Here is a 26,702-nt window from a genome sequence, read left to right as displayed (position 1 = left end):
CATATATACCTTGTAATAAAGACAAGATGGTTTATTCCATAGCTTGTAATAAAGTTAAGATGGTTTATTCCATAGCTTGTAATAAAGGTAAGCTGGTTTATTCCATAGCTTGTAATAAATATAAGATGGTTTATTCAACAGCTTGTAAAACAACACAACAGGACACGTTTCTTGAAATAGAAGAGGACAAGGGGAATCATTCTGATCACGTTTCGGAAGAGGAAATAAAAATAAAGGCTTCAATGTATCTCATAGTTCTTTTTATTAATTTTAAATGCCATGATTCTATGCACTAGATTAAATATTGAGTTTTGATACCTTAATTCTATACACTGTTAATCATTAAGATACTATAAATTTACTCTTGCATATTATGCTAAATCTATATTATTACAATTCGAAGCAACTCGTTTGTTATCAAGCTTTTAGAATTTACAACCTGGTGAACGTACACACAGCTAATTTACATATCATTATGTATTCCTACATGTGCTGTGTTTAGTTTTTGATAGTATGATGAATTTTCTAGTTTTATTTATCACAGGCAATCCTCGGAAATGGAAGAGAAGAACCACAAGTTATTCCATCTTTGTGCAATGTGACTTCAGAAAAGGCTTCCATTAAAAACAAATCACAGATACCCACTAAAAGAATCAACATTTTATTTTACTAGTTGAATATCAAAAAATTTTCACAACACAGTCTATGTAATCATTATAATTTCTATAAAGTTGTTACAGAAGAATTTCAAAGTAAATAGTTTTAAAAAAAATTAAAATATACAAAACTTTACTATAGCCAAAAATCATGAAATTCAGCAGTGAAACTCTCAACACTACCGACGGTAGATACATTTCTACAACCGAAAAAAAACCCCGCTTCCTGACACACCAGCGTACGTATCGACCGCTTTAACTGTAATGCTGTGAAGGTGAGTACTATATCATGCCAATTAAAAAGTGTTAATAATCAACAACGAGCCTCATTTTAATTCCAGATCCCTTACTTTGACTTTGAAAACGGAAAGTGGTTCACTTGACAGAAACAGATTTACATATATGATGAAATTGTGATTTGACTTTAATTCGGTTCTTTATTTTTGGTTGGTTGTTTTATCTATGCACGAATACATATAGAAAGCAATGTAAACAAGTTCATTTATCTAGGAAGTATTCCAGCTTGAGAGAAAAATCAGTTGGTGCGTCTTTCTATCGAGACATCCCCCTTGCATCAAGCAAAGAGAAACAGGCGACATTCATTCATTGTGCATGGCAAGATCTTTTTTAAAATTCTTTCCCTCAGAGAGTTCATAGGCATTTGAGTTTAATACATGTAGAATCTGAAGAGAGAGAATTATTTTGCAGGTATATACGCAAATACTGTCATCAATGGCTCAATCAGATATGATATACTATAATCTAGAGTTCAGGTCAGCTTTCACCATTAGTATCTGCCACAAACAAACTGTGTCGAATTCTCTGTATTTCCACCCACAGATACTCTGTAGTAAAACCCTTTATTTCTAGAAGGTATTGCATACCACATGTGGAGTGATCTCTATATCTCTAAAAATGTCAATTTCATCAACAATACGGAATAATCAGATCTCTATTTTCAGTGGTACAAGTGCAATTTATTGATATTAGCCATCATTGATTGAAGCCTAGTTTTCATACCACCGTGTCATTTTCTTATCTTAATTTGATAAAGAGGTTTACACGAATAGCACTCTGTTGAAATTGAAGATAAAACTTTGTACTGGCAGGGTACACAGTGGGCGTGGACCGAAAAATATGAAATACATGCCTCGTTCTGGGGGGTTTCTGATGACGATAGGAGGAATCCGGATGAACTTCAAACTATCTAAATTTAACACCTGTATCTGACAAGTTTCATGAACATACATTTCAAAGTTTCTTAACTGACTGTATCACCCGAAGAATTAACCCGCCTGGTCAAAATAAGTACAAGGTGAACACAATAAATTATAAATATCATTTTTAATATTTTTAATCTCTCTCTGTCACTCTCTCATTCTCTTCATCCTCTCCCTCTCTCTCTCTCTCTCTATCATTTTCACACAAACGCTCCAATCATACAACATGAAGATTAAAATGAGTAAAGAAGAATGGCTCCCCGCATACCGAATGTTTACGTTGCATTACATTGTTCTGTGTCGTGTGTTCACTATCTGCAATAGAAAGGAAGAGCAAAATAAAACAAAAACAATTCTACAAATGTCTGATAAACCTGTACATGTATTAGAGATTACGAAGAAAATTAAATGGGTCAGTTAAGCGTACTCTAGCCTTAACCTTTTTAAAATGCCTTTTCATGAATTACTGACCGGATCTAACTATGGCCTGATCGGAATGAACGGATCTAGTACCTAAGCTGACAGAATAGACAGGAACTAGTATATCACCTGACATTACTGACCGGATCTAGTGCATTACCCGGAAGTACCTTTCTGATCTAGTGTCTTACCTGACAGTACCGTCCGGAATAGTTTCGTTTACATCTGCATTCATTGGGTTTAATGCATTCGCCGCCATACCGACATCTAGGCCAACACAGGGCTGTAACACGTTTACAGAAAAGAAATTTAGGTTTCAGAAAGAGATATATTATACGCGAAATTCTAGTAAATTGGAGAAAATTTTGTGTACATTGAATAATGAACGAATGAAGATAACAAACTGTTATCAATTCGGAGTAATTCGTAGTCAGCATCACTTGTAAAGATCGGTATAACACTTGGTTTTAAACAAGTCACACAGTTTTCGACCTAATGACAGGTTGTACATGTATTTGTAAACTGGATCACAAAATTTGCGAAAATGTTGATTTTAAACACTGTTAAAACCCCTGTAACATCAACGTATTTGTTAGTAGCCTGCCTTGATTTAAACATTGATCATTCTCAGAACGTGCTTAACAAATCAGTTGAGAGATATTTTGAAACTCTATATGCAGGTGATGATGGGGTATTGCTAGACAAATATGGAAAGTTAACGATAGAGAAGCTGAAGTCATCTCGTTTGTCAAAAAGTTGTTTTGTTAGTTTCTTATTATTGTTTATGTTCAGTAAAATATCAAAATATAAAGCAGAAGTGGAAAACTCTGTGATGTCTTTTTTTTTCGAGTTCATTGAGAAATATTAAATTGACATACGAATGAAAATGAGTATTGTTAATAGATAAACCGACGTCGATACATCTAAATGTCGAGTTGAAGGCCAGAGCAAGAGAATCTCTTCTTTGCGGTAGAACTCTTTAAATAAATGCTGACTCGTAAGAATATGAAAACAGGTCAGCTAATAATAAAGCACAATTTGTGTCCATGGGAATTCCAACAGACTATTAAAAGACTGATCACCAACGACTACGTATATATTGTCAATGAGGAACTCCAGCATCTTTTCAATAGCAACTTACTGTAGTACCTATGCGTAGAGTTAGAGTGATGTTTAGCACAAAGTAATTTTTTTGATGACTGAGCACAAGATATGAATATTTACATGTTCCACTTTTATTGAAGAAACAGCTGTCTATGATGTCAAAAACTTGATCTTTAATTCACCGTGAGGAATCGTCGTGTAAAGTGTAGAAAATTAGTACGTTTTGTTGCATTTGATTTGGGAAAGGTTTTGTGGTTTCAAAATTACCAAAGGTCTTTGGAATACATTGTATTTAAGAGGCTGTCTACGATAAAACCATGCAAAACCAAACAATTATTATGGAAGGTGTTATCAAATTTTCAAACTTTTTATGATATTTCAAAAGTATTTTACTAGTTATATCATATTTTGTGGCAAAATCGATGAGTACCCCCCGAACTAACACTTAATGGGCTGTTTTAAAGAATCAACATTTGATTCACAACATTTCTTGCATATGTCGTGGCCCTAAACGTATTGTCTGGAGATTCTCGTACACAAGGAGAAAAGATGGGAAAGAGAACTGTATCAGAATGGTTAGATAATGACTATTGCATATACAACTGTACTCCTTATTTATTGGTATTCATTGCTTACCATATTGGCAGTAAGAACCCCAATACCCGGGCTGGCATTTGCACTGATTTGACCCCACGCAGGTTCCCCCGTTCAAACAGCCCATGTCACACTTTGCTGAATCTATAATACAGGTATACATGTATATGCTATATAGGTATACATGTACATGTATATGCTAAATTCTCAAATCTTCAATATTCTAGATACGAGAGTACCTGGTATTATAATAATTGATTCCACTTACGTATTTGACAATGACGACCCGTGTATCCTCCAGTACACAGACAGGAATTGAACACACACCGTCCCCCATTCTGACAATATGTCCAACATGTCGCTAAAAGTGAAAGTTGGAAAATCTGCAGGAGAGTCTATGTTCTTACTATTGTATAATGTAAGGAAATGTAATGAAGATACTTTGAATCATAAATGGCGAAATTTGTTTTGTTAATCTTGTTAGTGTTAAGATAGATAAGAAATTTGTTAAGTAAATCAAAATAAACAGACGATGAGCCTTTGGTGCAGGAATTTACATTTTATCTTTAAAAGACAAAACAAAAAATACTAACATCTTCTATAATTCAGCTGACACAAGAATCTGCATCTGCGAAAGCACATAGCTGTAATAAGAAATCAGCAAAATGATACTACGCCTACTTCTACAGGCAAATTAAACAGGCAAAACAAAAGGCTATCGTTAGTCCTGATAATGTATGAAGTGAAAGATACTCCAACATATGGATGAGAAATACCGGAACGACATGACTCAAAGTGAAAGTAACGTTATAACGGCATGACTCAAAGTGAAAGTAACGTTATGACTCAAAGTGAAAGTAACGGAATGACGATATATGAGTCAAAGTGAAAGTAATGTTATAACGACATACCTTAAAGTGAAAGTAACGTTATAACGGCATGCCCCAAAGTAAAAGTAATGCTATAACAAGACAATAGTTGGGAGGGAATGCGTTCCGTTATTTGTCATTTGATGTTTGGGCATTAAAGAACATGCATATACATCTAGTCACGAGCTGTATGACGCACTTCTCCACTAGCTACGCACCTGTCTCACAGGTAGAGCCGTAATAACCATAAGGACAATAGCAGGTGCCCGGTCGGACACATACGCCCCCGTTTTGACAAGGTGGGTTACAGACGGCAGTCTGGCAGTAGTATCCCGTGAATTCCTTGGGACAGAGGCATCGATTTCCATTGTAACACCGTCCCCCATTTAAACATTTCACTGAACAAACCTCTGAAATGTGAATCGTCGATTTTCATGGATTAAACATAAAATGATCTCAAAATCGTCACAAATTGTCACAATCGAACGTGAGCGTGTTATCATATCTTTTTTTTAAAAAAATACAGAAATGCAGACGGGAATTTACAAGAAGATTAAAGTGATGTCAATCTAGAGGCAAATTTATATACAAGCATCTCATTAAACAGCTTAACTTCCTAAATGAATGTGGTGAATTTATTTATGGTTGAAATACTCTTTATCGACATATACGTATTGTATAAACTTTCAATGGGGGAAATAATTCGACTGTGGAAACATACAGTGGAACAAGCAAAATCTGCATTGGACTACATGATATATTGTAGATATCATTGTGAAGGCAAGCATCATACAAGGGTTCCACTATGTGACATTATTCGTGAAGTTCAAGGTCCAATAACTCTTTCAAAAAATAGGTTAAGAAAGTCCAAACTCAACTTCGTCTGTATTAAGCCCATTGATATAGGTTCATGCAGGGATAACCCAAACAAGAAATCCTTCAGAAACATGTATGCCCCTGCAGTTCAAAATTGAAAAGGGTTATACAAATGTATCACTTAATTGATAGTAGTGCCAAAACAGACAATATCTTCCAATGTCCAAAAGTGGATTGATCCTTACGCTTTTACCTCAAAATCCAAAGGAGTCATCTACTCCTTAAGATGCACCAATGTACTAAGTTTGATGTCTGTCAAGCAAAAAGTTCTTAAGATATTGAGTGGACAAGACTAGCCAACATACAGGTGCAAAACAATATGCCCCTCTACTCCCTATCTAGATGATACACTTCCTATTGAATGTGATACATTTACATGTACATACTTCCTATTGATAGTAAATGGGTCTACCTTTTTCACACGTGTTCCCATCATATCCCGGTTTACATGAGCATTTATTGCCTTCCACACACGTCCCGTCATTTTGACAATTTATTCTGCATGCAACTAAAAGGCATTAAAATCACTATCAGCCTTCAATATGTCATTTCATGACCAACAACAACGGAATTACTAAAAATCAAAATATCATAATGACAGTTACAAAGAACAACGAAATCACAAGCAATGATTGTATCATTTCAACACAAACAACCGCAGCATTTTTTTGTTTGAATTGTTATGAATTGAATAAAACCTCATAAAATAAAACCTGTGCATTTTCTGCCGTCTCCTTGGTAACCGTCAGGACATGACGCACATCGATATCCCGGGAACTGAGCGGTGTTCTCACACCGGCCTTTTCTCGGACAAACACCATATTTACAAATGTCTAAATCTGAAATAGCAGTCGAATGATAAAGGTAACCGTTGTAGTTCGTTATTTAGAGCGACTTGGGGAACAATGTTGGCCGCATTGCAATTATTGGGTTTGACAAGCAGACACACAAAGTATCCACAAGGGGTCGCTTTACCAAACAGTGAACACAACTAATGAAGGACACTTGATACAAACCAAAACTTTTGTTTATAGTTTGGTTGTTATAAGTATATATATAAAAGTGTCTGGTAAATCCCTATGAAGTTCAAAAGTTGAAATATACGGCCCCTCCCTATATAACTCAATATAAATTCCCCGTACTGTTTTGGACTTAAAATTGAGAAATCATGGGATGGGAATGAATTACATTCATTTTACTTTTAAAAACATAATGTTTCATCTTTTTTAAATATGTTTGTTTGTACCATGTATCGTTAATTCAAGCAGCTGGGGGCCAGTTTTCGTGATCGTCAATATTTTTACAGTTTCATTATTTCATGGATAGAAGAAAGGTGAAAATAACGAACAGTGATCAATCTCATAACTCGTGTAAGGAATACAAAATTAAGAGTAGAGCAAACACGGACCCCTGGATACATCAGGGTGGGGTGGTTTTCTGTACATTAAAACATCATATAGATTTTGTATTTTGTTGTGGTTTGAAATTTGTGGGACAGGGTTGCCAATGAAATCCACGAAAATTAAGCCTCCATGAAATATAATGATTCCACATTATTTCGATCAAAGGCACCGCCTAAAAGACTTTATTCCTTAAGATATATTCTATAAACTGATTTTATTGATCTTGAATTCCTATAAGTACCTGTCCTGTCACACCGTGTGCCGTCTCCTCTGTAAAATCGAGGACATGGTCCACATCTAAAGCCTTTCTCTCCATAAATATCGTCCACACACGTGACATTCTCAAAGCAGGGTGACGAACTACACGACAGTTTACCTGGGTTTAAAACATGTACGTAATTTTTTTTTCTCAGCTAGCTGAAACTTCACTGAACTTTTCAAATCATCAATCATTGAAACGCCTTATAGAGGAACTGAGAGTTTTTTGAAATTCTTGAAAAAGTAAGAAAAAAACTCCCAAACTTTCGCTTGAAACTAATCCTTAAAAAATTCCCCATAATTCGTTGAAAACATAATTGATTGATATTTAGAGTTGACCTTTAATTCATAGGCCATGGTTATCAAACAGCAGTCAATCTTTGGGAATTTAGACTAATCCCCCTTAAAAGTTGCTGTTTGCGAAAGCATTACTCACAGATAACGCCGTTTCCCGAATATCCCCGAGGGCAGTGACCGCAGCTGTAGGAAATATTCGTATTGGTGCACTGAACGCCGGGAAAACACGGGCGACTAGCGCAATAGTCAGGCGATGTCTCACAGAGGGCGCCTTTACATGTTCAAAAGTACATTTGATTTAGTTCATAAGGGTCTTGTGTGTTTGATCTCAGTTATGGATATCTCTAATTTAGAATTAAACTAACATGTATTTGTTTACATTATTTTCATAGATTAATCGTTGATATTACTCTGCGACTCACCCGAATATGGATGTTTGCAGTCGCATTCAGCAGCTCTAGCTTGGTTTGGTCTCGTAACGTTTTCTGTTCTGCACGTCCCATTATTTTTGCAGTTGCATTTTTTCACCCCTACCTAAAGATAAACAACTTATGTAATCATGAAATAGCAAAATAGTTGTCTTCTTTTAAAAAACAATTGATGACTTTAGTGCTAACATTTGAGTTGGATAAAAAGATTGATGAAATGTAGAAGATTTACTCATTATCATTGTACTCATCATCGTATTCATTATCATCGTCCTCATCATCATCTTACTTATTATAATCGTATTTATCATCATCGTTTTCATTATCATCGTACTCATCATCATCGCACTTATTACCATGGTACTCATCATCATTTATCATCATCGTTTTCATTATCATTGTACTAACCATCATCGCACTCATCATCGTTCTTATTATCCTCGTATTCATCATTAGCGTACTCATCATCATCTTTAAACCTTACAACGCACCTTAACAATAATTGAAGACTGTAAATTGCACTCATCCACTACAGAAATCCTGAAGTACTGGAAGTATTCATTTCTCCCGAGGGACGAGACCGTCGTCTTATAGATGAACGTCCCCCCTGGTTGTACCCTGGCTTTGGTGCTGTTGATGTTATAAGTCAGTCTGGAGCCTTCTGGGTCATACGCCGTGATGCTGCTGTTAATATTGTCTCCCTCCAGCACGGAGAACTCGTACGGGTCTCTTTGGAGAATAGGAGGGAGGTTGTCATCTATCGAAACAAAAACAATATTGGAAATGTTTGCAATCGTAAATAAAGAAACGTGCTTATGTATGTATATCAGTTTCAAACACATTAACCCAGTCTATTTTCTGTCTATATTTTCTATACATTTTCACCCTTTGCACCAAAATTATAAAGTTTAATTAAATCGGTGATCAGTCATGTATTCGTAGTCCACAAGACTTTGATATCCGACAAAAAAGGCTGTATCATAGTGTGCAATATCTTATGGTCTGAAAATTGTTCCTAAATGTGTTTTGTTCTCTCGTGTTGCTAGGTTTCTCTGAACGAACTGTCACGAGAGTTTTAATGAGGGGAAAACTATTTAAAGACATGTACCTCTCAGCAAACAATGGTAGCTATGGAGAACACGAGTTTTATGAATGGGTTTTTCGTCATTTTGAATTCTAGCGCTTTCCTTTAGGTAGAATTTGACTTCATACATAATTACTACCTCATTGCAAGAATACAATCTAACGTCCACCCTGCTTACATGTACTCGCGCTTATACGTATCATATTCTTTCTTTCTCTCACTCTCCAAGTATCATATTCTCTCTCTCCAAGTACAACAGTTTATCATCCAATCTCTAATTACGTTATCAAATATTTTTAAAATGTGAAATGATATACCAGGTATACTGTATAACGATAAAGTGCACCGCCACGGCACATGATACGCCCGTCACATATTGTTAACAGTATAGATTGTACCCATTAAAACATTTTTTTTATATCACCTTAATTAAATGTCACAGTGACCATAAAGTAGGATGCGACACACCTTCTACCTAAGATGCATTAGTTGACCAATTTTGGTGATTCTAGGTCTAATAGTTTTCAAGTTATGAGCCGGACAAGTTTTTGCCATATATGGCCATATCTTCTTAATGAAAAGTCACAGTGACCTGGTTTTAATGTGCGACACACCTTCTACCCAAGATGTATCTACAGACAAAGTTTGATGATTCTAGGCCTTGTAGTATTTAAGTTACGGGTCGGACACGAAAAAGCTAACAGACGGACGGACAGACGGACGGACATGAACACCATACCATAATACGTCCCGTCTTAAGACGGGCGTATAAAAACACAAGCCTTTTCACACATGACGTTAAATATTATTCTCCTTTGGGAAATAATTAAAAAATGACGTCGATACAAAATATTTGTGTCTAGAATATCTTATCAAACAATTCTTTCCGTACAACAAAATCTATCTTCCTTGGATATCTAAGAAATAAATCAAAGAACCATTATCAAAGCAAAATACATGATCGATTAAGAAAATTAACCCAGATTGAGAAAATTAACCTAGTGCCGTGTAGCTACAGCACAAATATCAAGGAAGACTACGTGCAACGTTATCTCAAACTACCTTTGAAGAAATGCAAAAGATGAGAGACATTCAATTCCATGAGAAAAACGTCTATACCATCCATGTAACTCCTCTGTTGAAGATAAACAGCTATCGGAATTATGACAAATGTCCAATGATAATATCAATGCTTACTAAATATATATAAAGCCTGTAGATAACGTCCAGAGGAATACTTGTTCGTGGTTACTTTCAAAAAATATTTTGCTGTAATTCTAGAATGAAAGATCCAGGGATATGCTGCATTATTTCCGATATCACCTGATACAGGATCTGTTCATCATTTCTGATATCGCTTTATTATTTCTGATATCGCTTCATTATTTCTAATAACGCTTGATACAGGATCTGATATCACCTGATACAGGATCTGTTCATTTCTGATATCGCTTTATTATTTCTGATATCGCTTCATTATTTCTAATAACGCTTGATACAGGATCTGATATCACCTGATACAGGATCTGTTCATCATTTCTGATATCGCTTTATTATTTCTGATATCGCTTGATACAGGATCTGATATCACCTGATACAGGATCTGTTCATTATTTCTGATATCGCTTCATTATTTCTAATATCGCTTCATTATTTCTTATATCACCTGATACAGGATCTGTTCATCATTTCTGATATCGCTTTATTATTTCTGATATCGCTTTATTATTTCTAATAACGCTTGATACAGGATCTGATATCACCTGATACAGGATCTGTTCATCATTTCTGATATCGCTTTATTATTTCTGATATCGCTTCATTATTTCTAATAACGCTTGATACAGGATCTGATATCACCTGATACAGGATCTGTTCATCATTTCTGATATCGCTTCATTATTTCTGATATCGCTTCATTATTTCTTATTATTTCTGATATCGCTTCATTATTTCTGATATCGCTTCATTATTTCTAATAACGCTTGATACAGGATATGTTACATTATTTCTGATATCGCTGATACCGGATATGATATCGCTTGGTACAGGATCTGATATAGCTTGATACAGGATATTACATTTTTTTCTGATATCGCTTGATAAGGATCTGATATCGCTTGATACATGATATTCTGTATTATTTCTGATATCGCTTGGATATTCTGCATTATATCAACTCTTTCCCATTACCTTCACGTCTCGTCCACTGATGTGTGGAGGAGGGGGCGACGCAAACTTCACATCTATTGGCTGGGTTTTTATCTTCGTTCATAAAACAGTTCCCATCAATCAGGCATACGTTGGGCTAAAACACAAAACAAAACCATTAAATGAATTCAAAACTCGGATTATCCGTGTTGTTCCGTGAAAGATTTCTGTCTGCAACACTCAAAGGCTTACCCTTATACGGCAACCTCTCCAATACGAACAACTTTGGCACTGTTTATTCACCTTGGAAAACAGTTTATCTGAAAGCACCTCATTATCAGCCCCCAAAACCTGGACGAAAAGAGACGGCATCTTAATTAACTTCATCGGTTTAACAATGGTGTTAGAAAAAACATCACCATTCATTTTAAGTATAGCGACATTTTACACATGCCTCGACTTTAAATACTGGGTCGCCGTCAGCCGGGATTGAGATGGACGAATTCAGCAGACACTCAGCTAACGTCGGAGTGACATAGCGGATACTGGGAAACACGGGAGGCTGCCATTGTATCCACTTTCTATTGTTATACTAGAAACAAACATAATTAAAGTTACACAAATCAATAAACGTGGATAAGAAAAACACCCTTTTACAGAAAATTCCTTGTAATGTGATTGTATATGGTTTTGGCGCTGTAATTTAAGAACATTTGATTGAATGACTGCAGACGTTACCTTGACGTTTGTTATGCGACAAGACACAGGATACTGATCTGCTTGTATTCTAAGGTAAACGAAATTACAACCAGACGATCTCGTGTCACAAGATACAAACACAGGTTTCCTAGGGCGAGCGGTTGTTGGTCGTAACGTCGGCGCCGGAGAGGACTGTTTAGCTGTTGTTGTTTTAATTGTTGATGTTGTTTCTGTCTGTGTTGTTGGTTTAGCTGTTGATGTTGTCTTCTCTTCCGTGGTAGGAGATGGTGTTTGTTTTGTTGTTGTTGTGCTGGTTGTTGTCTGTTTTTCAGTCGTCTGCTCCTCGGTGGTGATGATATTTGTGTTCGGTGATTCGGTTGAGGGGATGAGATAGGTTGAGGTGGGATCCACCGTCCGTGACTCTGTAGATTGACTAGATCCGTCATTGGTGGGGACAACTAGGTAGATGTAAAGATTTAATTTCATATCATTGAAAATTATTTTTCATTGCACCCGTCTGATAACATTAATTCATTTGAAAAGTGAATTAATTAAATAGCAATACTTTAGGCGGTTGATATCTAAATTACTGTACTATCACATACTACCGTTCCAATAACAGCGTGTCAATTTGCTGGTAGAGCTTGCAAATTTCACTCACTGATCGGCAGTATGGTTCCAATGAAAATGAGTTTGGATAACCAATCTTTCAACGTGATTGGTCACTGAGAACAAAAGTAAAACTTGTTTCATTGAAATCTATGAAAAGCTTAACCCAAAACAATTGCACGCTGACATAAGGTTTCAATAAAAGTCAGTTTGGATGACCACACTATGCCATTCTTTCAACGTGATTGGTCAGAACAAAAGTAAAACCTATTTCATTAAAATATAGAGACTATCTGCACACTCGATCACGGAAAGTGACGCGCTGTTATCGGAAGGGTAGTACACTGAGGACTGGTTTTTTTCTCTCGCTCTAGATATTAAAGAAGTGAGTAAATTTTAGAATTTACCTGCCTTGTTTAGACATTCCACCCCAGAGTATCCTTTGATACAGTCACATCCATTTCTGGCACAAACGCCGTGTTTGAAACACTTTTCTGGACACCGAAACAAGTCTTTAATTTTCGTCACGTGATCGATTCCAGCAGACATATTCCGATCAGATAATGACGTATTGGACGTATACGCGAAATTACAAACACTTTCCATCAAGCGCAGAACTATAGGTATCCAAGTAGATCTATCTTGTATCATTGCAATTTTCTCACACACTGTAATTATTTCCACTAAAACACTTCCTCTTAGAGGAACACATTTGTGGAATAGTTCGGATTCACGGATGAGCTCCTTACATTGCTGTCTCGCTTCACTTGGTTTCGATACTCTGTTATCACTAATATCAATACCGGCTGATATATTGTACGTCATGGTGATAGATGGGTTATTCTTAGTCACATAAAATTCTGAAGTGATGTCTTTTTGGTATATGAACGAATAGAACTCACTTCTGTTCTTGCCTTCTGTGCATGTATTGAGGGATGTAGTGGATGAGCAGTCACACTTTGGTAATGACGGTTTGATTCCTTCATATGGGTATGAGGGAGACATTTCAAACAGGCTCTGGTGCGGCTGAACCCTGTAGAGAACACACGATATGAACGTAAATTTGAATGGTAGGGTGTTGTTGTAAATGCCTTTATATTTTATACCCTATATAACGATTTGCCATAAAAGTCTTAAAATATTTTTCGTACTGAAAAAGTTGATTGTTTGGCCCTTGGACTCAACAAACAATTGTCACCCTAAAACTTGGTTTACAAACATTGATATTCTTATTGTGTAAAATTATCATGTAGAAATCATTTTTTAAAGATTAATTAGTAAAGATCAATTAGTAAAGATTAATTAATGCAACAATCTACCTCCAAACTCTAAATCCATAGCCATCCGTAACCGTGGAAACGGCGTTCTTATTTTTCTTGCGAGTTATGGTTCCGCACAAACCCTCAACTTTATTGCTATGGAAACCGGAAATGTGGACGGATGCGGATATGTCTAATGAGTTGATGTCAATACGAATCTGAACAAGGTCATGTATGTATATCTAAAACATAGAGTCACAATAGATTGATCATAACATTTATTCCGTTTCTCGATAATGTTCCGTTATATCGATTAGAAACCTCGGTAAAATTCACAGAATAGAGATTTCAACTTCAATTTAAGTACCGTTATGAGTTTTCCATTGCGTGCTTCAAATATCTTGATTTTAGAGTTCTGTTGTCGTCCTTGGTATTGTAGGGTATAACGTTTATTCCAGAGGCTCTCCGAACATCTACTGAGTGTGATAGTCACGCCTTCGAACCACATGGCAAGACCGCAAAGACTGAACCTATCATGCTGGGGGTTCCTCATTGTTTGGGCATGGATCTTATTTGAAATTTATTTAAAGATGTGTATTAATAAAATGTGATGGACAGATCAAAAGAAACATTTATACCACCAAATCACACATATATATATATATATACTAAGATGATGAACTAATTCAACAACAACAACAACAAAAAATCATGAAATAATGTCGTGCGCAGTGTGAGAAAAAATCAACGGGAAAAAAAATCGCTGGTTTTAAGGAAATGTACATGCGCAGTATATAATGCGTTATTAAAGGAATGGTAAGTTATAAATTTATTTGCCGAGGTATTTCATAATGTCAAGCTCAGACGTATGAGAAACAACAAACAGAGCCCTTTATATTGACAAGTCTCCGAAATTCTGTGCTTCATCACGACCTCTTTGCTTCAACAAACACTTAAGACTTGTGTACACCTCGTCCAGACATTAAAAGCTATCGACCGACATTGAAGTACTGCAATTAATATGGTGTGAGATTGTGCTGGACGTTTATTGCAGTTCGATATCCAAAAGCCTCTCGAATCCCCTATAAATCTACCTGTAAAGTCGTCTCATCACTGCGCAGGAGGATAAACGGTCCCTCTTCCCGCACCCTTTGTACACTGCAATAGAAAAATATGTACCCAGTCATCCAGAGGTACGTTTAATAAACTTTTTAATCCGGATAGACTACTTCAAAGGTAAACAATGTACTTAACCAATAACTGCATTCTGATAAAGCTATTTTGCCCTAAATGTTCGATTTTTTTTGTTTGAATTTCAAAGAACGATGACCTTTTTCGGAATTTCTAAGCTTGCACGTTTTTACCTGCCGACAAAAGAGAGAATGTGTACCCCACTCAGAATGTAACAGCTGGCAGGTGGAAAGTCAACAACCTTCATCTGGAAACGAGAAGAGCGTACACTATCAGTTCCTGAGTATCTCTCACACACGCGCGCACATATCTATACAAATCAATCGAACGTGTTAATTTGATTGGTATTAACAACATTATTTGCTAACAGCATCTGTTATTGAGGTTCCCCATTATGACATGGTCAGCCTGCATCTGAATCATGGGGCGATATATGAATGTCATATCTGATTAACCAGTGACCTATATACAGTGGCATTGGTCATTGGGATGGTCATGATGGGTGACCTGTCATCACAAGTCCTACTACTGTATCGATTGGTCATTGGTGATTACGGAGATAATTCATGGGAACTATTGGACTTTCGTTGGGCATTATCAATTAGCATACAGTTCTTAATTAACGAAGTCCTAGTACTGCAGATGGTCAGCTCTTTCAGGGCCACAATGGAATTGTATCATCTGATTACAGTTATGAACAAAGTATCGCATCAATTCCGCACGCGTAACATGATAACCTTAGTCTAATGTATTAAATCAGGGAGTAAGCTATCAAATCTTCGATTAAGTCTTAGAATAAGCTATCTTTGAGTGAGTTGCACTCTCTGTCCAACTGTGGGAGAAATCAAACAAATAGGGAAGTCCACTCCTTGCTCTGGGGTTGTTTTTTTTTAAAAATCCAATATGTAGACCAAAGTTCTTTGGGAGAAGCGGTAATTACGGTCTCAGCACGACTTAAGAGGGACAAAATACTACTGGATTACTGTTAGCACAATTATTCAAGAGGTACCAGTCACGGTAGCTCAATGGTATAGTGTTTCCAAGCCGGAAGGTCGTGCGTTCGAGCCCCGCCCGTGTCATGGCCATGTCAAACCTAAGACATTAAGGTAGCTCACTACACTAAAGCTTATACTCTGTATGACACCACGTCACAAGATGGCGATTTAAATGTTTTGTGAAATTATTTGTATCGATCGATGTGTTTGTTTATCATCGTAGCTCAGTGGTTAAAGCACTGGACTGGTGAACTGCAGATCTCGAGTTCAAATCCTGCAGTCTTTTGTTCATATGTGTTGAAATATTTGAGCGCTAAGCATAGGTCTAAATTTGTGGTACTTCACATACAGCTGGTGACGTCTCGGTATGAGTGCAAAATACTTTATGGGACGTAAAACAATCGACCAACTTCATATTCTAGCGCCTTTGGCGATGAAGCAATTAAGAGGCGCTAATTTATAATTACACGAAAATCTCTACAGAAGATGCGCTAATTTATGATAAAGCCAAATACTGTAACACCTCTGACTGCGTGAAATTTTAAACATGCTAATATAAGTATGCACGCAGTCTATGCCTATAATACCTTAAACTTTAACTGGCTCTGTTTCCAGGATAAGAGGTTTGCCGTTGAAATTTCACCATGGACGACGAGTTTCTGCTTCGACAAATGTTTCAAGTTTGGTGTCATTGCCACTTGAAAGGTCTGTTCCTGGCACACGTTCTTCTTACACTTCCAGCCCATTGCAAAATATATGACACATTTCTCAAATGTGATACGAGGGGAAATGTCACCTTTTATAAATTAAAAAAAAATCTTTTTAATATTAATCAGATTTACACACAAACTAGAATGAAATAGCAAATATTAGCGTGTCAATGATGTACACAGTCTCATGTAACCTATATTAAATTCAAACATTTAATAACTTCTTTTACATGTGTTAAAGGGATTATATAGCTATAAATCAAACATTACCTTTCAATAGGATTAAAACAATTTTAAAGAATAATTTTCATGACCACCTGTGTTTGAAGAATGAATTTGTATCATTACCAGGTTTTTGTAACGACAGTCTAATTGTGATGTCACACTTGTCGGCATTGTTGTCACAGACTATGGGTACTGTTGACACGAGGGTAACGTTAGCGACAGGTCTGTCTTCACGCAGAACTATTTTCTTTCGTAAAAGCTAGAAAATAAACACGGAATCCAGAATCTATTTTTTCATATAATCCTGCAAATGTTTGTTCATAGATTTGAAAGCATCTCTTTCTCCAGTTCAACCACGCCCATTCCTATTGCTTAAAATTATTAATTTTGTTCTTCAATGTATATTTCAAGTGTTTAGGTAGAAAAAAAATCATCTTAAAATGCACTCCATGAATCACGTATAATTAACGAGGATCCAATCCTATGATGAGGGGCCTTACGGTACACATATGATTTTTCAATATATCGTTTTAAAGGATTTAAAAATACACACAAAATTTTACATTTTCACTTTGTGAAAAACGTGGTTTCTTCGCAACTATTTACCAAAGTGGGGTTTTTTTTTCACACAGAAGACACCAAGTGATAAGTTAAGCTATTAAATCTAAAGTAAAGTATATTGCGAGGTAAATAACCGCATTTATTTGGTCAACATACATATTTAGCAACTAAAATTGGGCGTCGTGTAAAACAGTCCGGATTATGCAGGCTTTCCATCAAAAAGCAAAGGATAGTCTGTTCATTTGTGGCAAAATATTTTATCATCAATTTGTTTATTCGACTGAGGGATTTCCTTTATTTTAGTAATACAAAACAGCCTTTGAAATAACTAAACCGCTACATGAAGAAACAATTTAACAACGTTAAAACGAGCGGAAATCAAACTGTTTTTATTTTAAAAGAACTGTTCATCCCAACTGCAGAAAAAGCTTTGTTGAGGTGTGTATATAAATGAAGAGTACAATATTGACGAACATGATAGTAAGAAATTTAACATACTTCAAAGATCGACAGGGTCACCCTGTTCTTGACTGTGCCATGGCTGTTAAAATTTTCTCAAGTACCCGATTCTTTTCGATCTTTCTCGGGAATAAATCAACTTTCTAACTAATGACATTGCCATAAATACATAGAGATAGTGGAGTTCTTGTCGGAGATATACAAAGTGCGGGGGTCAATCAAGCCCAACCAGTGGGCGAGGGTATACGCAGCCGTACAATGAACGCGAATTCTGATGTGTTGGTGTGAAGTATTTTTATATCTGAGATATTAACTCAGAGGTGCTTTTTACAACGGGGTATTATAACAAAACATTATGGAAAATGTGTACTTCAAAAGTGTTTCTGAAATGTTGAGCCCTACTTGAAGATACACCGACAAAGCAGCGCGCTAATGATCAGAACACACGATATTACGTTGAAGATTTAAAGTTTCTTTTCTGCAATACCTTGATACCAATGAAATAAGGTCTACTTTTCCTGCTTTTCTTGTCTCTTAACTGGTAAATTTCTTCTACGCTACAAATCACCTGAAATTCCATGAAAAAAATCACCAATAGTACGTTTTGATACATGATACAGGTATATGTTACTGATAAAAATTTAAATAGTTTAAAACATGGTAAAGCTCTCACCGTATCGCCAGAAAAAGCATGTTCTCCGATAACTATGGAGTCTTTTGTTTTTCTAGTAAAAGTAGATTTAATCAAGGAGAGACCGCGTTCTTTCTTGTACCAAGCGATGTAGAAGGTTGGTGACGTCATTGCAATCAGTTTATTGAGAACCCGGAAGGTGCACGTGATCATGACGTGTTTTCTAGAGACGCTGACTTGTAAAGAAGGTTTGCTGGTTCTGGCATTGTAGTCTAAAAGTTAATGAATTCAGAGATGAAAAAGAATTCTAATACTCAAAGAGTTACAATTTTGCTTTGAAAATCAATCATTATAATGAAATTCATGTCTACCTATGCATTTCTTCAAATGCCGAATATAAACCTGACCAGTTAGACACGTCTTTTTAGGAACTGAAAATTAATGAAGAAATTGGTTTATATTAATACTGTGTTGGCTTTACATAGGTATAAATACATGGAGAAAACTACTGCATTGCCTCTGTTTGTGGGGTCGCAGCGGCAGGTGTTGTATAATTAGCGTCAATCGCGTTATCTTAATTGCAAATGATTTCTAAGACCAAAAGATCTGTTTTTCTTTGATGAACGATTACATAATCACCTTGCGCACAATAGGCTAGATCACACCCGCCGGTACTCGTTAACTTGTACACGAAAAAGCTGATGCAGTTCTTTACTTCCACAGGAAATCTAATCGAGCAGCACTCCGGATACTCTCCTCTCGGGGACCACGTGACACACGCGCTACCGCTTTTAGTGACGCCTGGGATTGGCATACCATCTTTTGGCATGGACAGCCATATTGGAGCCGCGGTTCCACACCGCTTAACCTGAAAAATTATGTCCAAGTTTTATTTTACACACAGAATCAAGGAGGCGAGGCTCTCTGACAAGAATTTTGGACAAATCTAAAGTCAACATCTTCTCCTGCTGCCCCCCCCCCCCCGGCCATTTTTGTTAAACAATGCAAAGTTCCTGTACTCCTGTTGAAAAAAAGTACCCCTTAACAAAAGGAAATCTAACCAACTTCCGCTTTATATTCACTGTGTTATATAACAATACATGATACTTTTATCTGACGCAACTTATAAATCAATGTGACTTTGAAATACCGTTAATTACGTTCTTGATTAAAGTATTAATTTTTCTTCAGATAATTAACTACTGTAGCTAGAGGAACTTCCAAACGATTGAGGGGTTTGAGTGATAACTTAAAAGCGTTAATTTTGTCGGTATTTTAAAAGAAGCCGTAGTTGACGGTTTTCTTTATCAATGTTAGACGTAAATACACTAATAGTAAAACAATGAATATATCGGCCTTTAAGAATACACCTTTAATGAGAAAAAGTCTATTTTCTGTGTACAGTATCATTGTACACACTGCAGGCAAGCTAGGAATATTTTGAAAAATTCTTTTAAACATCCGGAGAAAATATGGACAAGTTACAAAAATGATTCCATGTTTTGACAGTGTGCTGTTGGGCTTTGTCCTGTTAATTGAATTGCTGTGTGCCGTGTGAACTAGTCGGTCACCTTAACACACTTGGTCGGTATATCCGCGTCTGTTCCATTGATTTGGAGTCGGTACCACCCAGGAGTCAGGTCATTGTCGCAGAGTCTCCGCTCGTTCGCCCTAGGTCGGTAATGCGTGCTTCTTCGGAAATCATCGATAACGCTGTGGTGTTCTGGTAGACAGGGGTCTATATCTAAAATATATAATTATCCCATTTCAGTTGTCAGTAGAAAAGTATGCATTATCTTTCGATTCTAAAGGTTGAGAGATAGAACTTGAATCGTCCTCATTTTTTTAACATTACCTATAATTTAGAAAACTATTACACGGAAGTTATACGCGAGTCTTTACTAAGATGTTTTTATCGATTTATCTGTGAAAATATGGAACTTGAAATTGAAAGTTCCTCGCCACAAACGTAGCGAATTTATTCTTATCTATCATATTTCTAAAATGCTTTGGCTCCTGAGTTCGGGTAAATATATTCCTTCCATGTTGTGTTGGGTAATGCAATGAATGAACGGGTTGCCGTAGTTCTCTAGTCCGATAAAAGCACAATGCACTTTGGGATCATGAGAAAGGTTAAAAATGCCGGATAGAAATACAGGACGATTATTTCATTCGCGCCAATACATGACACCACGGTGATACCTTTATCGAATTGATCAAGATGGTGCCTTTAACGACGTACGCGGTATTTGATCGAGCGCGGACGTCTTTGTAAACCGCAATTTATGACCAATCATAATCGAGAAAGAAAAAGAATTATGAGTATGAAATTGGAAGACCGGGTAGATATGTAATATTTATCTGACTTTATCGCTCTGATTTATGAAAAAAATTACACATTATCAAAGATTTAGTTAAATGTGTGGTTCATCTTTAAATTCGTATTAGGGGTATTTATAAACATTGCAGTCCGACATCGAGTCTTCAGATTGTCACGGAGAATCAATAGTTACCCTCTTTTTTTCTTGATTATAAACGATACATCTTTGCATTGGGTCAAACATAGAGGTAAAACTATTTGTCAAACTGGGTAGGCAGGTGGCTGTCTTACAAATGCTTCAATACCAGCACTCTCCGATTTAATCGCTTCCCCGCCCTTTCCAACGTTTTTTGGGAAGTCAATTAAACTAATTTTTACATCTTGGCCAATTTGATCGAGCACAAACCGCATAGCAGGAGTCGGTCTCATTTGCGATCCCATTGTGTCTTAATTCAACCCTCCTAATGGCGCATTTCTCAACGACATCCGCAACAATGTTGTCGGTGAATTCATATTAAATATAAGTGATAAATGGCATTCATATCCGAATTCCCCCATTGTGACTGTTGGCATGCTCTTCTACTCCCCAAATGCATTGACAACGAGTCCCGGACAATCGATTGTTGAGAAACAATATATATATTGAAGTTCTTCTTAAACGAAATTACGACTTAAAGGTATAAAGTTTATTGACAGTGCTGAAGTGAATCTTTTTTTTTATATTGTAAATTCTTGTGTGACTGTCCATTTTTTCTTTTTAAAATATATTTTCATTTTTTTTTTATTTTTGTTTTTTTGAATGCATGATCTCATTTGATCTACGATTTTCAAAAGATATTTTTGTATCGTTTAAAATTTTTAATATTTGATATTAAGGAAAATATACCAACCAATAACTTTTCATACAAAAAAATTAATTACGTATATTACATGTCGAAAATTCGATATAAGTCTAGATATTTTATTAAAAGCTTTCAAAATCAACATTATTTAAATACTACAATATAAGGAGTCAGTGGCCCGCTGTTCTTCACGTCGTGCACTCAGCGGGAGCCAAAGACAAGATACCATCAGCATTTAATATCAATTTCTTTCTATTTTTATTTTTCATGAAGAGCCTGAGATACAAAACTGACGGACAATCAAATTCCGTGTTACCCCTTTCGCCGAAAAAATTAATTCACTTTTACGCGCATGAAAATAAATGTCAGCTCTTTTCTTCACACTAATTTTTACATTAATTTATAATGCGCTACTTGACAATATTTCAAAATGCTTAATACATATAAAAATCGTAAAAACAGCATTTTGCGCCGACTCTAGCCGATAAATAAGAAAGCCTCGCGGTGGTGTAAGCTTAACAATTTGCTTTATATCGGAATAACAAAAAACAACTCCGTAAAGACAGACGGTATTAATGCAGATGCGACCAAAAACACTAGGGGCAGTGTAACGTAATCTCTTAAGCCTTAGGTATATGTCCATGCATAAATTTATAGGGATATATATCAATTTGGGTATTAAATGGAAAATTGATAACAAAGTATATTCGATAAGAATTTTACAACTTTCCCGCAAAGGATAAAAGTGGGATTTAAAATACCTACGCTTGTCACTTATTTCGTAGGAATTTTCGATATACAATGTTAAAGTCTCGAGTAAAAAAGGAAAATTGTGAATTTTTCAGAACACTATCGCAAATTTCTTTGAGAACGCAAATGGCAAATACCCATAAAACTTTAAAATCTGCGTACAAATAGGTAAGAAATGTTCACTGCACAGAGAGACTTAATCTTTTTAAAGCTGTGAGTGAATACGAGCCGGAGAACTGCTTTTATGTCACAATCAGAAACTGAAAACTTCATATATCAATAAAATTCAGTAGATTTATAGAAAAAGGATTTCTCGTAAGGCGAGTTACAGCTTCTCACGACAAAGAATGTGTTGTCAAAAGTATCCATTTCCCCCATAAATTCTATCAGAATGCATTCCAAAGCATGAACAACTGAAACCGATTCAAAGATTTTAAATATATATGGTGTGAAATATTTATCAAGTTTCAAAGTAATACTTTGTAATTCATTTATATTAATTTCAAACCCTTAAACCATGTCAATGTATAAAATTCGTGCTTATTTAGTGGTATTAACATAAAAAGAGTCAACAAATTGACACAGATTTGTCAGTGGACACCAGTCTAAGTTTCGTGATAAATCCACGTTTTGGTGTTTCTTTCACCTCGCTACAAAGATGCCCTCTTAGGCCATTCTTCTAGCTGTTTATCTGACACTCGCAAAAGGGACAAACGCGTGTTTTTCGCCGCCGAAAAATTTGGAAGTAAAAACGACGTTTTCACTTGCTTAATTTTTGTTCCCAATTGTTGTTTAGGATGGTTTGATATTAAGTAAACAACGCGAATTGAGACCTGTCACTTGGGTTTTATTGAACAAACAGTTCTAGTATCGATAACACATGAAAGGCATTCTTCAACTGAGAATGAATACCAAGGACACCTCTCTCTCTCTCTCTCTCTCTCTCTCTCTCTCTCTCTCTCATATCCTAAATGAGCAACTGAATCGAATCGATAAATACAAGTACTATGAACGTGAATACGTATTAATAAATCGATTGGCTGCACTTCCTCATACTTTTGTCAAAATATGATATCTGAAATGCCTCTTTAATTCAGGGGGGAAAAGAATGGAGACCAGCAACGCTCTCTCTCTCTCTCTCTCTCTCTCTCTCTCTCTCTCTCTCTCTCTCTCTCATGTCTTGCACGTTCTATGTTCCCCAGCGTTGTGCTAACTTGTCCTTTCAACCACCAGATTTATGTGTTTATTATACAACAGCGCCTATATCTAAACAAAGGTGATATCTTTTTAAGATGGAATGCACGATATTCTTTTGCGTGCAAATTAGATATGGTTCTGGGCAATACATTTGCAAATAAAGAAGAAGATTATTTCCTGTAAATATCAAGGCTTAGATAAATTTATTTACGAGGCAGTGTTACATTTTAAACATCGCTCCATGAGACTATCTTTTTTAATACAGAGCTGGTTAAACATCCAATGCAGCTTAAATGACTTACTTCTTCTGAGAATCTAGAAATTTATTGCTTATAGAGATAAAATGTACCCTAGAAATTCACCAAATAACCTCACCTGACCCTGTTAAATAACATTACTTTCTAAGGCGATTTTTAAAATTATCTACTATTCCACAATGTGTTGTCGTTAATCTTTTCTCTATTCGATTCATTTTCTATTTCCTATATAATACACACTTCAAAATAATACTATGTGAAAAAATGTGGTGCCACTAAAAAAAAAAAAAAAAGAGAGAGAGAGAGAAAGTTTTGTTTTTTCAATGATTTTCACAAGATTGGAAAATTTGAACATATGAGATTGAGACAACTACACGCTGTTCATACTAGTACAATGCGCCTGTGCTCAATGCTGTTGTAAAGAATGAAACTCACGTCCACATGGGTTTGAGAAAGACGTGCCTGACAGATTATTTTTTCTCATTCTTTGATCAGCAATTAATGTTGGCTTCAATCTGTCGAGATTTGTGAGTACATAAGCAGAAAACTTATCGTGCGCTATTCACGCACCTTTACATCTAGCACTGAATCCTGTTCCACCTAGTATTTCATTTATTTCAACACTCCGTTTTCAATTATCAAGACGAGTAGCGTAAAACATATTAGACGATTGTTCGAAGAATAAACCCCTGGCAGAAAAAAAAATATCTTCAAAGGTTACACAACTCCTTATTCATCTTTTAAAATAGTCATATGGCGTGTTTGTCCATTGAAAAGAAATTCCTAATTGTAGTCATAAATCAATATACTTCGATAGCGAAAAATTCAAAGCATTTTATCTTCTGTTTAAAAGTATGTAAGGATATTAAAAATCATTTTTTAAAAACTTCAGTTGAAAAGCTCACCTCTTTTGCTCTCAGTTAAACCAACAGCTAATATTAAAAGCGTGACGATCTTCCTTCCCATTGGACTCATATTCCGGACACTGAATCGCATTTTCGGGAAAACTGCTCGGAGCTAAACGTTTTCCACTTGTTTCGCATTTCAATGGCATTTAAAACTCCGAAAAATACTCCTAAATCTCGCTTGCATCCTCTCCTGTGTGCAGACACTTCTCTATAATCAATGGGAAATTTAATCAGGACTGTCGCATAAGAATGAAAAACGGATCCTTTAAGGTTGCGCAGTTAACACCCGAGACTCCGCGAGGTTAATAGAAACTGCCGAAAATAACAGCTCGTCGTATTGCAGGTTTATTTAATGCCGCGCCGTTAAACTCGCGTCAGTTATACGACGTATCGACTCCCATCAGTCAATCCGTTTAATAATCCTGTAATTACAATTTCCTTAATTACTTGATGGAGATGATACGATCTGAAACTTATCGGTATTATAAAAAAAAAAAAACCCATCCGCGCTACCCCCAATCCGCTGCGCACATGAATGTTTGTCTTTGTCGGTTTATTTAGGTAGTGATGATCCATCGAAGGCAAATTTACAAGAGTTAGCTTGTAAACATGTAGGCCAAAATATACATAAATATTTGGGCTAAAGATACGTCTCCGTGAACGTAAAATTTTACATACTGTTGACATTTCTCACTGTGATTGAAACATGCACTTGCAGTGTTCAATGTTCGCTACTTTTTCTACTCTGTCAACAGAGGAATATCATTTTGACAGAATTTTGTTTTTCGGATTACATATAATAATTTCCTTTGTCACGAACACGACAAACAAATTCAAACAGAAGTTAGTTACTAGTTGAGGAGTCATCTAACCCCTATATTGTAGATATATTTACACTCTGTCATATTTTCTTTACTATAAAACTGACCGCTTTTGGAGGCAGTCATTAGACTTTGATTGCTTTGTAACATCACAATGGCAAACGAACCAAACATGTTCAAATATAGTAACCAAAGCAAGTGGGCTGATCTTGTGAGCTGATTTGGAAGAAATTACTTGTGGGCTGATATGTACAGAGTAATTCTTGTGGGCTGATATGTATACAGAGTATTTCTTGTGGGCTGATGTATACAAAAAATTCTTGTGGACTGATATGTGCAGAGATTTCTTGTAAGCGGATGTGTAAAGAAATTTCTTGTGGGTTGATGTTTATAGAATTTTCTTTTGGGTTGATGTTTACAGAAATTTCTTGTGGGCTGATGTACAAAATAATTCTTGTGGGCTGATGTACAAAATAATTCTTGTGGGCTGATATGTTCAGAATAATTCTTGTGGGCTGATATGTACAGAATAATTCTTGTGGGCTGATATGTACAGAGTAATTCTTGTGGGCTGATATTTACAGAATAATTCTTGTGACCTGATGTGTAGATATTTCTTGTAAGCTGATGTGTAGAGAAATTTATTGTGGGTGGATGTGTACAGAATGTTTTTGTTGGTCGTTTCTCGTGGGCTGATGTGTATAGTAATTTCTCGTGGGCTGATGTGTATAGTAATTTCTCGTGGGCTGATGTGTATAGTAATTTCTCGTGGGCTGATGTGTAGAGTAATTTCTCGTGGGCTGATGTGTAGAGTAATTTCTTGTGGGTTGATGTGTATAGTAATTTCTTGTGGGTTGATGTGCAAGAAAGTTCTCGTGGGCTGATGTGTATAGTAATTTCTTGTGGGT

The 26,702-nt window shown here is 36.1% G+C and overlaps 1 protein-coding gene across 2 annotated transcripts; it reads right to left on the bottom strand.

Moving 5' to 3' along the window:
* Positions 1 to 645: 645 nt before the first annotated feature.
* LOC125678526 (uncharacterized) lies at positions 646 to 25,534 on the bottom strand. 2 transcript variants are annotated; one of them, XM_048917046.2, is made up of 29 exons: positions 24,971 to 25,505; positions 20,271 to 20,443; positions 19,339 to 19,567; positions 19,071 to 19,130; positions 18,742 to 18,971; positions 18,556 to 18,636; positions 17,172 to 17,307; positions 16,701 to 16,909; positions 15,292 to 15,365; positions 15,022 to 15,085; positions 14,295 to 14,495; positions 13,988 to 14,169; positions 13,076 to 13,701; positions 12,099 to 12,517; positions 11,815 to 11,952; positions 11,613 to 11,711; positions 11,403 to 11,517; positions 8,617 to 8,882; positions 8,120 to 8,231; positions 7,837 to 7,968; positions 7,384 to 7,518; positions 6,453 to 6,578; positions 6,152 to 6,247; positions 5,082 to 5,273; positions 4,588 to 4,638; positions 4,263 to 4,355; positions 4,037 to 4,138; positions 2,488 to 2,579; positions 646 to 2,191 (listed from the first exon to the last, which is right to left on the bottom strand). In XM_048917046.2, the coding sequence occupies exons 1-29, from the start codon at positions 25,059 to 25,061 to the stop codon at positions 2,162 to 2,164; spliced, it is 4,554 nt and encodes a 1,517-aa protein (XP_048773003.2). In that variant the 5' UTR covers positions 25,062 to 25,505; the 3' UTR covers positions 646 to 2,161. The 2 variants fall into 2 exon arrangements, with proteins under 2 accessions (XP_048773003.2, XP_048773004.2); XM_048917047.2 differs by lacking the exon at positions 4,588 to 4,638 and having other exon boundaries at positions 24,971 to 25,534.
* Positions 25,535 to 26,702: the final 1,168 nt, after the last annotated feature.

The sequence above is a fragment of the Ostrea edulis genome, chromosome 2 (genome assembly GCF_947568905.1).
Source record: "Ostrea edulis chromosome 2, xbOstEdul1.1, whole genome shotgun sequence".
Taxonomy (NCBI): Eukaryota; Metazoa; Mollusca; class Bivalvia; order Ostreida; family Ostreidae; genus Ostrea; species Ostrea edulis.
This window is presented reverse-complemented; position numbering and strand designations above follow the sequence as displayed.

Bases quoted from the DNA above. Each gene is read 5' to 3' on its own strand.
- LOC125678526 (XM_048917046.2), bottom strand. From the start codon at position 25,061: ATGCGATTCAGTGTCCGGAATATGAGTCCAATGGGAAGGAAGATCGTC. The intron at 13,702-13,987 runs GTAGATTGTTGC...TGTTCTCTACAG, and splicing joins TATGGATTTAGAGTTTGGAG to GGTTCAGCCGCACCAGAGCC. The intron at 5,274-6,151 runs GTAGACCCATTT...TTCACATTTCAG, and splicing joins TGGGAACACGTGTGAAAAAG to AGGTTTGTTCAGTGAAATGT.